General features: G+C 37.1%; 1 protein-coding gene across 6 annotated transcripts in view; it reads right to left on the bottom strand.

Moving 5' to 3' along the window:
• Window positions 1–14456, bottom strand: part of ANKRD28 (ankyrin repeat domain 28) — a 186740-nt gene that overhangs the window by 122904 nt on the left and 49380 nt on the right. The window contains exon 1 of one of the 6 annotated variants that reach the window (XM_079923325.1): window positions 210–12749. The exons of 4 other annotated variants lie outside the window; for them this stretch is intronic. In XM_079923325.1, coding sequence (XP_079779451.1) covers window positions 210–326 — 117 coding nt within the window. In that variant the 5' untranslated portion in view covers window positions 327–12749. Of the gene's footprint in view, window positions 1–209; window positions 12750–14456 lie in introns of those variants that run through there. One more of the 6 variants, XM_079923330.1, reaches the window with a different exon arrangement.

Genomic DNA, 14456 nt, shown 5'->3' with positions numbered 1-14456 from the left:
AAGTCTGAAATGTTATTTAAACATCTGAATAAGTGAAAATCAGAAATGTGTGCATTCATTTACAAGTAATATTGCATCATATTCACACACCTATACTGCTTTAATTTGGGTTTTTAATGAAACTAGTGCAAATTACATTTATTCTTAAAAAATAAAATTTACCCTACTAGTTCAGTAGTATACAGTAAACATAAACTCTCATATCTTACCAATACACTTCCCGAAGGTGGAGAATGTAGGGACTTATTTTCCTGTGGCAACTTAGAAATGAATGCAGGAGACTCATCTTCTACCTCCTCCAAAACAACAATACACACTCGACTCATTCGCTCTTTTAAAAAACTGAATTCTAAGCTATGTGATAAAAGTCACAGTTGGAAGAGCACAAGTAGTTTTTCCTCCTCTTCTGTACAACACTTAGAATCATTCTCTGAACAGCGCAGCTGGTTTTTTAAAGTTAATAAATACTATCGGAAAAAGTGAAGTTTAAAATTATAACTACATACTTGTAACTTACTAAGAAAACAATTCTGTTATTTTCTGTTGGGTTACTGTAAAACTCAAAAGAAATTTGACATCAACATGTCAATAACTAAAACTGAGTCCAGGACAAGCTCATTTAAAAATATTTTTCCCCTACCAAAACAGTCATCACATCCCTCTGTTTCATAGAAATTTACTTGCATAAAAAGATCACTGTCTGGGTGACATCAACACACGCTGCAGAATAAGATGAGAAACAACTGCTGTGACAGAGAAGATCGCAGCTGTACCCGCTCTTGCCTGCAAGGTCATATAGTTACCAGTAGCTGGCTTGCTTATAATTGAAAACAAAAAATAAAATCTCATTGCTCTGTTTCCACTTCTAATTTGTCTTCATTTCTTCAGCTTCACTGGTTTAATGCTGATACTATCCAGAAAAAAAATACATCGAGAGCTCAATACAAATTCTCAAAATGTTGCTCAGAGGTTGACAATTCTTTCTGTGTTTGAGAAAGAAAAAAAAAACAAACAACACTCTGCATTAATAGCAAAGCTGCAGTACATTTACATGCGATGAGTCAGACCACAAGAGACAATAGGACTCTTGGTACTAGAATATGGCTTGAATAATCCAGATATTCCATATAAGAAACAGTTAGCTTTATTCCCATCGACAGCATAGGCAAGGCAGAGCGTTCATTCTTCCTCCATCAGGCAGTGGTCTGTAGCTGCTCCAGCAAAAGGACACAGGCACCAGGCAGAAATGGTGTTAGCGGAGAATCCGAATGGAACAGGCAGGCTGCGAAGGAATTAGAAGGCATCTGAGCTCAAATTACTGCTTCAGGCTTTTCATTTTTAAAAAAGAGAAGGGGAAAAAAAACCCAGTAGTTTATCATTCCAGTGTTTTCTTTGATCTCCACATGAATACAGCTTCCATTAAAGACTCTTCATTCAGAGGAAGAAACAGCAGACTGTGCATCTTCTTTGAGCCAACTACTTTATTCAATCATCTGCCTCTGTGCCAGTATAGTTTCCTTCCACTGTGAAAACCGCTACAGTTACCCTTTTCAGTCGATTTCAGATGCTTTCCTGTTCCTCAGATGATCTTGCAAAATGCCACTGACACCTTCAAATGAGTAGGTCCTTAAAAAATAGAGAACCTCAGGATCGGCGCCACAGTAGCATTTCAACTGAGCAACAGTCTGAAGAGCAAAGACTGCAGAACCGCAGAATGAAATGCCTAGTAATGCTCACATGTTACACTTACCAGAGAGCTGAGCTACTGCTCAGGATGCAACTTCCTCTAGCAGGAGAAAAAAAATAGTGCATTTGGACAGCCTTCACAATGAGAAGGTTCATGCCAGTTCTGTGACTAATCCAGATCAAACTAAAAAACTCTGTAACTGAAAAATGAGTGCGCTTTTAACATTTTCCACGAAAAGCCACAAGGAAATCTGGTGTACTGCCTCTGCTGACTAACACTGGTTTTAGCAAGTAAACAATTCCAAACAGCTTAACTGCTTTCATATGTTACAAAATAGCAAATGTTTAACCCTATAGTGACAGCTGCAGTGATAATGTCTGCAGTGAATCCATAAAAGAGAACTAGAGATAAAGAAGCATTTTATGAGAATATAAATACCATGAACCTAACGTTTTCTTTTTCTTATTTTACCAAGACCATCTTCAATCTACTAGATGTTATTTTCAAGAACGCACAAAGTTTAAACAAAAGAAATTTAAGATTTACTAACAATTTCTAAGTTGTCGAATTTAAACAACCAAGTCATATTTTGAAAGGGAAAAATAAAAATTTCATATTTTAGAAATTATAATTGTAAAATTCTATTGATCACTTGAATTTCACAAAAGAAATAATTCTATCTTCCCATCTGGATGTGGAATAAAGCCTTAAATCTGTTAAATAGCTATGTAAAACTATTGTTTCAAGTCCTTGGTAGTGAAAAGGCACAGGGTAACCAAAGCAAAGAATCTTCTCCCTTCCTAAAAAATTAATTATCCCAAGCTACAAATAAGTGTCAAAACAACCAATTTGGGCTTCTCTGGTGGCACAGTGGTTGAGAGTCCGCCTACCGATGCAGGGGACATGGGTTCGTGCCCCGGTCCGGGAAGATACCACATGCCGCGGAGCGGCTAGGCCCATGAGCCATGGCCGCTGAGCCTGCGCGTCCGGAGCCTGTGCTCTGCAGCAGGAGAGGCCACAACAGTGAGAGGCCCGCGTACCGCAAAAAAAAAAATTTATTGTTGGCTTTCTCTGTTTCCTCCCTGCTTCTCTGCTTACTCAAGGATGGGGATATTTCCCCACAGGAAAACTACAAAGAAAATACCATGACCTCCTCAACCTTTGTTCTTTCTTCTATCAACCAGCATTCTTATTAATAAACATAATATTCTTGAACATTTGTGATGTGCTAGGTGCTATACATTCTCATTTAATACTCACAGTGACCTTGCTACACTGCCATAGTATAGAAGAAAAAACAGACTTAGAAATTAAATATTATATCCAAAGTTAGGCAAATTAATAAAGTTGTACCTAATTACAAACACATGCTCTTTCTAATCTACTCTGCTTCCACTGATTGTACGTACACACTCTCCTGAGAGCTTTGCAACCTATAATTGCAAAATAGACTGTAAAAGTGATTTTAAAAGATAAACGATGTATAATGATTGCAAAAAGTTTAGGTAACAAAGGAACATACTATTTACTGTGATAATATTCCCAAACAAGTTATTTTTAAATAGGTACTTCAGGGCTAGTGTTACCTCACACGTTTAAGCCAGTTGACTTACCAAAAAAAAAAAAAAAGACCAGCATGATATAGATAAATAAGAGTGCCAGAATTTAACAACAAAAGCCATTAAGTATCAGTTTATGAAAAAACCTATAAGCCTAACATAACTGTACCAAGATACTATGCTTAAAATTCGGTTACTTTAAAATATATAAATGGTTTTAAGCCAAGTTAAAGACATGCAAATATTTTGACATACAAAAATGATGTTAACTGTCACCACAGGGTTAAATAAAAAATATCACCTTGATGTCTGAAGTATCTGAAAACGAAACCACTATAGTAACAATATCCTATATTCTACTGTCTCTGTCAGGGTTCTGCCCCACCCACCCCCAAACAAAACCTCTTTTTATATGGACAATTTTAACTTGTTCTAAAGTATCCAGTGTATAAGTTCACCTACTTAGACTTAAGCAGGTACATCCTATTTTCCTGTTTAGGTCAACTTCCATACTTAGGTTTTTCCCAACCAGAAAGCAAGCTCTTTGAAGGCAGGGGCTGTGTTATACACATATTTTTTCCTTCCAATTTTTTCCATCTGTAAATGATTTCATTGAAATAAATTATATAATGTTACAAGAACTCTGGAATAGAGTAGCAAAATTACAAAAGACAATGGGGGGAGGATTCATATGCTTTAACCTGTAAACATGGGAGGCTTTAAAGTGCAACAGAATGAGTTCCGTGCCCTCTAGTGGGAGAGCAACTTAAATGTATTCAACATAAGTTGACAGCATATAAAACAATTATGCTGAATGTCAGCTAACACTACGGGCTCAGGAGTCAGCCTACCTGGAGTTCAAATTCTGATTCCATTATATATTAGCTGTGTCCTTGGGCAAACTACTTCAATTCCCTGAGTCTAAATTTCTTAGACTTCCAAGAATAATAATCTCCAGAGATTTTTACCTAGGAGACATACTGTAACAGCACAGTGTTTGAGAAGATAGGCTTTGTAGCCAAACTAATTTAATCGGGCTTCCCTAACAAATCTAACTGTGTGACCTTGAGCAAGTCATTTAACCTTCCCGTGAATCATTTCAACATCTATTAAAGAACTGAACAGAATCTACTTTATAGTGTTATTAATAGTGAAGTTTAAAATAAAGATAATATTATTATTACAGATATTTAGGAGAGTTGAAAAGATATCTTTTGTGAAGACACAGAGTAAAAAAAAAAGGGCTACTGACAACCTCCCCCTACTGGTGAGGTGATTCAGACTGGTGTCTGGAGAGCCCATTCAGTTACTAAGTCCTCACCATTTTCAGGCCTCTAGAGAGACTTCAGAAGCTAGTCCTTACACTCCAGTGTGTTTATTAAGTGTTACTGGGGGAGGGTGCAGTAAACTTAGGCAAGAAGTAAGACTACAGGGTTCTGCATTCCTCCACATTCATTGTATTTTACAGTCTAGGGAAAAAGAAAGGGTAAAAAGGACTGGTCCATAATATATTAAATTACAAACAATACTGACATATTATATATAAGTTAACAGCACCATATAACAGTGTTTTATATCTCCTCCTGAAAAAGACAGGCCCCCTAGTTTCAAGGAACTCACATCTTAAAGGAAAAGGACACAGGTAAACAAGTATTTAAGAAATTAGGAATGGAGAAAGTGGAGAAAAGTACTCGTGATGAAAAATTATTGACAATAATTGTGCAAATTTAAATTCACACAACTTAAGTTTTTGTTGTTGCTTCTTTTTTCAGCTGAACAATGGCAAGGGGATGTGGTTTTTTCTTGAGGCATTTACTTTTTAGGCCAAATTAGATTAATTTTTTAATAGGCTAACAATTTCAACCCTGACAACTTGATAATCCTTCCATTCTTTATACTAAAATGTACCCTATCAAAAGCTTACTCCTACTCTTCACACAGAGTCTCTTAATGGAAAAGCTGGTTTAAAACCTTCATTTTACTGATAAAAAACATCCTGAAAGATTATTTTTAGGTTCCCAATTTTGTTACAACAGAATTCCTTTTTTTGACACACATGATTTTTCCTTTCTGCATAGAGAGTCAACCCAAAGCTCGTCTTATCTCTTACAAATCTGTGAACTCCAGATTGATTACTATAGAATAAAATATCTTATTTAGGGTATGCTAAGTGGTTACTCTGTGCCAAACTAGTCTCTGAGTATTAAAAAATAAAAAGCTTATGGGATAAGTGAATTTAAATCATGTTTCAGAAACATTTCTCATAGTTCAAGGATCTTGAACAATCCTCTTGAGTTACATGCCTCAGCAGTCCATATACTTTAGAAAAAGTCTTATGAACAGATTTAAAAGCAAATGGGGGTGCAAGGAAAGGGGGGGATCAAGAAACAGCTGCTCTCTAGGCTACTGGTCAGATTTCCTTGTGATCAGTACAGCCACCGCAAAAATGTCACTGTATGTTTTTAAAATGATGAATTCAAAATCCTTATAAGAGGTCAGATTTAATTCTCTATGTGTAATGTATTTATCAACTAGATTTTTTTAATGTTTACCGATCATACTTCCAAAATGACCATCAATGTTACCTTAAGATCTCAATTGGTTTCACCCTATCAGCATAACGATAAATTGTTAACCCTTTCATTATTATAATATTACTATATACTAGTGTTAACACATTAACATATTATTGTGATGTGTTCTTTGCAAAGACCTGTATTCTGCATCCATTCTTGCCATTTTCCATTCAACTAGAACATTCAAGTTTTTAGGTAAGTACAGAGTCCCACAGGACAAAGATGATACTTCCCAGCCTCCCTTGCAGCGAGAAGCCACAGGACAAAGTTCTAACCAGCTTTTTAAGTAGAGGTGTTATGTGGCTTCCAGAAAACTTCCTAGAAGGACAAATGGCATATCCATTCTGCATCCTGGAACATGGATGACTGGCCACCATCTTAAACCAAATAAGGACCAGAGTCTAGGCTAGAGGGGATCTGGGTCCCTGAGGACTTTGTGGAACAGAACTGCCATAAAAGTCCTGGACTGCCTACTTCCTGACTTTTATGTTAGAGAGAAATAAGTTCTGCCTCATTTAAGTTACTGTGATTTTCAGTCTCTTTTCACATGGAGCTGATCCTAACTCTAAGTGAGAATGTTGCTCTTCCTTTAATCATCAATCAGTGGGCATATACCCTTCCAGCCCTGTTCTCCTACTATTCATACTCTAGTACAATACAGCCACTTACATTTTCAATAAATGAAATGAATTATAAATGCTAGCCACAACAAATTTAATAGAAACAATAACTGACCAGAAAACAGCTTGAAGAACAATCCACTATTACCCCGGGTAAGCAAAGGAAAATCAACAGAGGGAAAAGGAAACAAATATTTATCACACATATTCTCCCTGAATCCTCAATCACTACTGGTGGGTACTACTCTACAATTTATACATGGGAAACGGAGGCTCGGTAACATCCAGTCAGTCAATGACTCATCCATTCATCTGTATTTATTCATCATCTACTATGTGCCAGGCTTTCTGCTAGGTCAAGGAAACAAAATTATGAACAGTCAATCCTTGTTCTAATGAAGCTTACACACCAATGAAGCTTACACACAAATAAATATTTCATAACTGCAAACTGTGAGAAACTGTAGAAGGAAAAGAAATTTTGGAGGGTAAAGAACTAAAGGAAGGTGGCTGGAGCAAGCAATCATGAAGGACAATGGCAGATGCAGCTAGAGGAACAGCAAACTCAGATGACACAGAGCTTTGTCAACCAAGTTATAAAGTTTGTATTTTTGACTAAGTGATGGAAAAGTCATTAAAACTTTTAAAACAAGGTAGTCATCATGATTTGCTTTAAAAAGATTATGTGGCTTCGGTGTAGAGAATGGAATGAAGTAGAAGAATGAAAGCCAAAGGACTAGTTAGGGGACCACTGCAGTAAACCAAAAGAATGAGTAATCTGAGCTAGGATGCTGGGCATGTAAATGGAGAGACAGATCTATTTTAGAAACAGGATTTATAGGACATGCTAACAAACTGGATGTAGGAGTGAGGGAGAAGGTGGTAATCACAACAACTACCAGGTTTCTGAGTTAGGAAACTAGTGCTTACTAGAGTTCAAGCAATTTGGGCCTCCTTCAGTTTCCAAATTTATAAAATGGGGAATATGATTTGTTGTATCTTATCTAAGGTCCCTTCAAGCTCAAAGTTGGTTTCAAATCTTAATCCAAAGTCTGTATCTTAGCATATACCCTCATGATTTGAAAATGAAGTGTTAACAATCCCAAAGCTGCCTAATTCTAGGTGAGTATAAAAAAGTTCCTAAAGAATGGAAAGATTTGGTTCAATCCTTCTCCAGTACATTGAAATAATCTAAAAACCTTTTGGCAAGAATACCTTATTCTTAAAGCGTGCACCAAAATTACAATAGCAACTGATTCAACAAATACTTAATATTACTATTTCCACTCCACTATGCACACCACACCAAGAGATCACAAAATGTCATATACCACCTTCACCTTCAAAGACCTTATGCAACCTAGTGAGTTTTTGGATATGACACCAAAAACACAGGCAACAAAAGCAAAGAAAAACAAGTGGGACTACATCAAACTAAGACGCTTCTGTACAGCAAAGCAAACCATCAGCAAACTGAAAAGACAACCTACGGAATGGGAGAAAATATTTGCAATCCATATATCTGATAAGGGGTTAATATCCAAGATATATAAGGACTCATACAACTCAACAGCAAAAACAAACACAAATAAACAAAAACACCCACAAAAAAACCCAAAAACCAAATAACCTGATTTTTAAAACGGGCAAAAACCTAAGTAGGTATTTTTCTAAAGAAGACATATGAATGACCAATAGGTACATGACAACAACAAAAGGTACTCAACATCACTAATCTTTAGGGTAATGCAAAGCAAAATCAAAATGAGATTTCACTTCATACCTTTTAGGACAGCTAGCATCAAAAAGATGGGACAACAAGTGTTGGTGAGTACATGGAGAAAAGGAAACCCTTGTACACTGCTGGTGGGAATGGAGATTGATACAGCTACTATGAAAACCAGTATGGAGGTTCCTCAAAAAATTAAATATAAAACTACCACAAGATCCCACAATCTCACTTCTAGGTATGGATCCAAAGGAAATTAAGCCAGTATCTCAAAGAGATGTCTGTACTCCTGTGTTCATTGCATCATTATTCACAAAGCCAAGATATGGAAACAACCTAAGTGTCTATTGACAGATGAACGGATAAAGAAAATGTGGTGTGTGTGTGTGTGTATATATATATATGTATATATATATGTGTGTGTGTGTGTGTGTGTATATATACACACACACACACATACATACAATGGAATATTATTCAGTTACAAAAATGAAGGAAACTGTGCCATTTCCAACAACATGGATGAACCTGAAGGATATTACTGTAAGTGAAATAAACCAGACATAGAAAAATATTTTATGATTCCATTTATATGTGAAATCTTTAAAAGTTGAACTCATAGAAGCAGAGGGTAGAATGGAGGTTGCCAGGGGCTTGAGGGTGGGGGAAAAGGGGAGATGTTAGTCAAAGGGTACAAACTTTCAGTTTTAAGATGAATAAATTCTGGGGATCTAACATATAGCATGGTGACTACAGTTAACAACACTGTATGTATATTTCGAATTTGCCGAGAGTAGATCTTGTGTTCCTATCACAAATGGAAAAAATGATGACTATGTGAAGTGATGGATTTGCTAATTAACGTGTTTAGTTTGATTGTAGTAACCATTTCATAGGTATATGTGTATCAAATTGTCATGCTGTACACCTTAAATATACACAATCTTTACTTGAATTACCTGAATTATACTTAAATAAAGTTGGAGGAAAAAAGGCCTTCTGTGGCTTAAATGAGGTACTACATCATACACAAAAAAAACTAACAAGTACAAGGTAAGAATACAAAAGACAATAAAAGGCAGTATATATAGAAGACTTAAATAAGAGATATAGACTATACCTGCCACTAATCAGTCACTGGTAAGAGTGCAGCATATGAATTTATTAATTTTAACTGGTATGTAAAGATACCATCTAATTGTCCACTCCATAAAAAAATGATGTCCTTTATAAAGCTATCTATAAACCTCATTGTTGATAATTTTTCCACCTTTAATTTACTGGAAGGATGCTTTCTCAAAGAAACCAATGGTCTACTAGCTAGAACATTTAACATCAAAACTTATTCTTGATCATATTTGTGAGAAAAATGTTGAAATGCTAAAACTATTTAACACTAAAACTATTTATAACACAAGAATAAGTTTAGCTACCCAAAGTGTAAATAAGTGCCATCTAATAAGAGATATAAAGTGAGCCACATAGGTAACTTAAATTTTCTAGTAAACACATTTTAAAATGGTGAAACCGGTAAAATTAATTATAATAATACTTTGTGTTATCAAATATATCCAAAATATTGTATCAGCTTGGAATCAACGTAGTTATCAGATATTTTACTTTTAAAATTAAGTCTTCAAAATTTGTTGTGTATTTTATAGCTACAGCATATCTCAATGCAAACATTAAATTTTCATTGGAAATAACTGATTTCTATTCAGGTTTCATAAAGTTTACAATACATGTGCTCAAGTTGTTCCAAACATACTTAAAAGTTTTCCAATAACTAAGACAATTAGACAAAATTAAGAATTAAGTTCCTCAGTTACAGTAGCCAGCCACATTCAGCTAGTGACTATCATGTTGTACAACACTGGCTTAAATTTGTAACGACCGACTTAAATATGCTATCTACATTACTGTCTAAAGGAAAAGAACATAGTTTAGATTTTTATGGTGGTTCAGAGTCACTAATATGAATATACGTTGTTAGACTGTTTTATAGTAAAATAACCACATTAGGAGATAATGGCCTTAGTTGATGTTTTCTAAATATTTCTGTCTTAACTTGAATGGCTCACTAGTTCTTTCTTTTTTCTTTGTCTCTTCTCTCAAAATATATAAACACCTCCCTAATTTTATCACAGTATTAACCCTGGCTTGAAGGCAGTAACATATTTTCTTGTGAACAAAGTACATGAACTTTATAGGTGCCATTTTCTTCATTATGCAGAGGCCTCTTCACATACATTAGGGTTCCACACAGAGTTCATAAGTTTAAGTTAACAAAAATTGGCTGTCAGCATTATTACTTTCTTTCTTTAGGTACCTTTATTTTACTATCAAAGGAAAGGGAACTGATCAAATATTTTTTATAGTTGTTTTCAGTTCTAACATTTTACGAGTTTGTGTCCCTTTTCTGATAACAGTAGGCTGATTGCTGAAAGAGAAGTACCAAAAGTGGTGGTAGCAACCACTGATTACATTTTTTTCAATAAGTTTGAGAGAAAAAATAAATAAATTAGGCAATATTTAACCCAAAAAGGGTTAAAGGAAAAAGGTAAAGATCAAGATAAACATGGTGAAGGTTAAAGAACTTGATTTTCAAAAAGGAAAGACATAGGGAAAGTGATGTCAGCAAGCTGGTGAACAAGAAGCCATGGACAGGCTAATTCACCAAAAATACATGGACTTGTTCCCTTTGTGAAATCCAGAAACCAGCTGAGGGACTTCCACACCCAGGACTGTGCAAAACTAACCACACTGAAGCCTGTAGTAAAATCTGAGACACCCTTTCGCTGTAATTCCTACCCCTGGTGCAGTGCCATACAATTGGCGATAAACCCACAGCAACAAACTTCTCCTTGGGGAGGGGAGTAAAGGACTAAACTGTACGTTTAACATCCAATCTTGGGGTTGCTGCGGGAGGAACTGGCGTCTTGTCTTGCCTGTCTCAGAGTGCTGATGGGTTCTGACATACTCTAGATACCTGGTGGCAGCTAAGAACAAAGAAGGCAGTTTGGAAGCATTCACCAGAGCCCCTCCCCCCAGCTCAGTCCAGTGTAAGCAGATGCAAAAAACCCAGGTCCCAGTTTTCCCCTGGGGAGGGTAAGAGCTGGACCATGTGGCTGATGTTCCAACTTTTCTGGGGGCTGACCAAGGACATGGCTTCTGTCTCTTAGAGCACTGACGGGACCTGACATACTCCAGCTGCTTGGGGGCCACTGAGAACAAAGACAGTAGTTTGGATTAGCATGCAAGGACTCACCATTACCTCCTACCACCCTCCATGCCGGCTCAGCACAGAATAAGTGAGGGAAAACCCAGATCCCAGCTTCTCCCTGGAGAGGGAAATAACTGGACTGTGTGCCCAATGTCCCAACTTTTCCAGGTGCCATCAGAGGGACTGGCTTCTGTCTCAACTGTCTCAGAGTGCTGACAAGATCCTGCACACTGTAGTTGCCTGGGGGTTGCTAAGAATAAAGATGGCAGTTTGGGACTAGTATAAAGGTTTGAGACAGCCCCAGAATCTCTGGCCAGGCTGAGTGGTTGGGATCTTCCCCTGTATGAAACCAGTCCATGAAGACTGGGTGAGGTGTCTGTTTTTTCTATAAGTAGAGATACCAACACAAGGAGTCAAAGAAAATGAAGAAATTGGGAAACATGATCCAAACAAAAGAACAAGATAAAGCTCCAGTAAGTGACCCAAATGAAAGGGAGGTACATGAATTACCTGACAAGGAATCCAAAATAATGGTAATAAAAATGCTCACTGAGATCAAGAGAACAATATGTGGACAAAGTAAAAATTTCAACAAATAGAAAAATTTAAAAAGAACCCAACGGAAATCTTGAAAGTGAAGAATACAATAAGTGAACTGAAAAATGCAAAAGAGGGATTCAACATCAGAGTAGGTTACATAGAAGAAAGAATCAGTGAACTCAAAAACAGATTATTTGAAATTATCCAGTGGAACAAAAAGAAAAATGAATGAAAAGTATGAAGAAAGCTTACGGAACTGATGGGACACCATCAAACAGACCAAAATACACACTATGGGAGTCCCAGGAAAAGACAGAGAAAAGGGCCAGAAAGCTTACTCAAAGAAATAGCCAAAAACTCCCCAATCTAGGGAAGGAAATAAGACATCCAGATCCAGGAAGCCCAACAGGGTCCCCAAAAAATGAGCTCAAAGAAATCCACACCAAGACACATTAAAATCAAACTGTCAACAGAGCAGCAAGAGAAAAGTGACTTGTCATATACAAGGGAATCCCCATAAGAGCATGGGACAGCTCAGCAGAAACTTTGCAGGCCTGAAGCGAGTGGGATGGTATATTCAAAGTGGTGAAAGACAAAAACTGCCAACCAAGAATAATACAGGTGGCAAAACTGTCCTTCAAAAATGAAGGAGAGATAAGGCCTTTCCCAGATAAACAAAAGCTGAAGGAATTCATCAGCACTAGACCTGCTTCACAAGAAATGCTACAGGCTTTTCTTCAAGTTGGAATGAATGGATGCTAAAAAGCAACATGAACACAGATGAAAGTACAAAATGTGCTGGTAAAGGTAAATATATAAACAAATACAGAATACTGTCATACTGTAATGGCAGTATGTAAATAAGTTTTAATTCTAGTACAGAAGACAAAATTATTAAAAACAACTAACTATAAAATGTTAATGATTCACAATATAAAAAGATATAAATTGTGACATCAATAACAAAGCGTAGGTGCAAAGAAGTGTACAGTTTTTGTACGAGATTAAAGTTATCGGCTTAAAATAGACTGTTATAAACCTAACCCGGGGCCCCCAACCCCTGGGCTGCAGCCCGGTATCGGTCCGCGGCCCGGTATTGGTCTATGGCCTGTTAGGAACCAGGCAGCACAGCAGGAGGTGAGTGGTGGGCGAGCAAATGAAGCTCATCTGCCGCTCCCCCTGGCTCGCATTACCACCTGAACCATCCTGCCCGCCCCGGATCCACGGAAAAACTGTCTTCCACGAAACCAGTCCCTGGTGCCAAAAAGGTTGGGGACCGCTGACCTAACAGACATATACAGAACATTCCACCCAACAGCAGCATAAAATACTTTCTTCTCAAACAAACACAGAACATTCTCCAGGACAGATGACATCTTAGTCCACAAAGTGAAATTTAACATATTTAAGAAGAAACTAATAATCCACAGCAGAAGGGAATGCTGGAAAATGTGGGGGGAAAATTTTTTTTTTTACTTTATTTGTTTGCATTTGTTTGTTTATTTATGGCTGCATTGGGTCTTCATTGCTGAGTGTGGGCTTTCTCTAGTTGTGGCGAATGGGGCCTACTCTTCATTGCAGTGTGTGGGCTTCTCATTGTAGTGGCTTCTCTCGTTGCGGAGCACAGGCTCTAGGGGCGCGGGCTTCAGTAGTTGTGGCACACAGGCTCTAGAGCAAAGGCTCAGTAGTTGCAGTGCACGGGCTTAGTTGCTCTGCGGCATGTGGGATCTTCCCGGACCAGGGATCAAACCCCTGTCCCCTGCACTGGCAGGTGAATTCTTAACCACTGCACCACCAGGGAAGTCGTGAAAATGCGGAAGTTAAACACATTCCTGAACAACCAGTGGGTCAAAGAAGGTATCGAAAGGGAAATCAGAAAATATCTTGAGACAAAAACGAAAACAAAACATACCAGAATTCATGAGATGTAGCAAAAGCACAAAGAAGGAAGTTTCTAGCAATGAACCTACATTAAAAAGGAAAGATCTCAAAACAACCTAAATTTGCATCTAAAGAACTAGAAAAAGAACAGAGAAAAGTCAAAGGTAGCAAAAGGAAGGAAGTAATGTAGGATTAGAGCAGAAATAAAATCTCTATTTTAAAAACAATAGAAATAAAATCAACAAAACTAAGACTCGGTTTTTTGAAAAGATAAAACTGACATATCTTCAGCAAGACTAAGAAAAAAAGAGAACTCAAATAAGTAAAATCAGAAATGGAAGAGGAAATATTACAACTGATGCCACAGGAGAAAAAAAGAATATAAGACTACTATAAACAATTATATGCCAACAAACTGGGCAACTTAGAATAAATGGATGAATACTAAGAAACACACTACCAACCAAAGAAACACACTACCAACCAAGACTGAATCATGAATAGGAAATCTGAGCAGACCTATAACTAGTGAAGAGACTGAATCAGTAATCAAAACCTCCCAACAAAAAAACCCAGGACCAGAGGGCTCTACTCATGAATTCTACCAAACATTTAAAGAATTAATGCCAGTCCTTCTCAAA

This window comes from Stenella coeruleoalba (assembly GCF_951394435.1).
Source record: "Stenella coeruleoalba genome assembly, chromosome: 5".
Lineage (NCBI taxonomy): Eukaryota > Metazoa > Chordata > Mammalia > Artiodactyla > Delphinidae > Stenella > Stenella coeruleoalba.
Note: the sequence above shows the minus strand (reverse complement) of the source record. Positions and strands in the feature narration are given on the sequence as shown.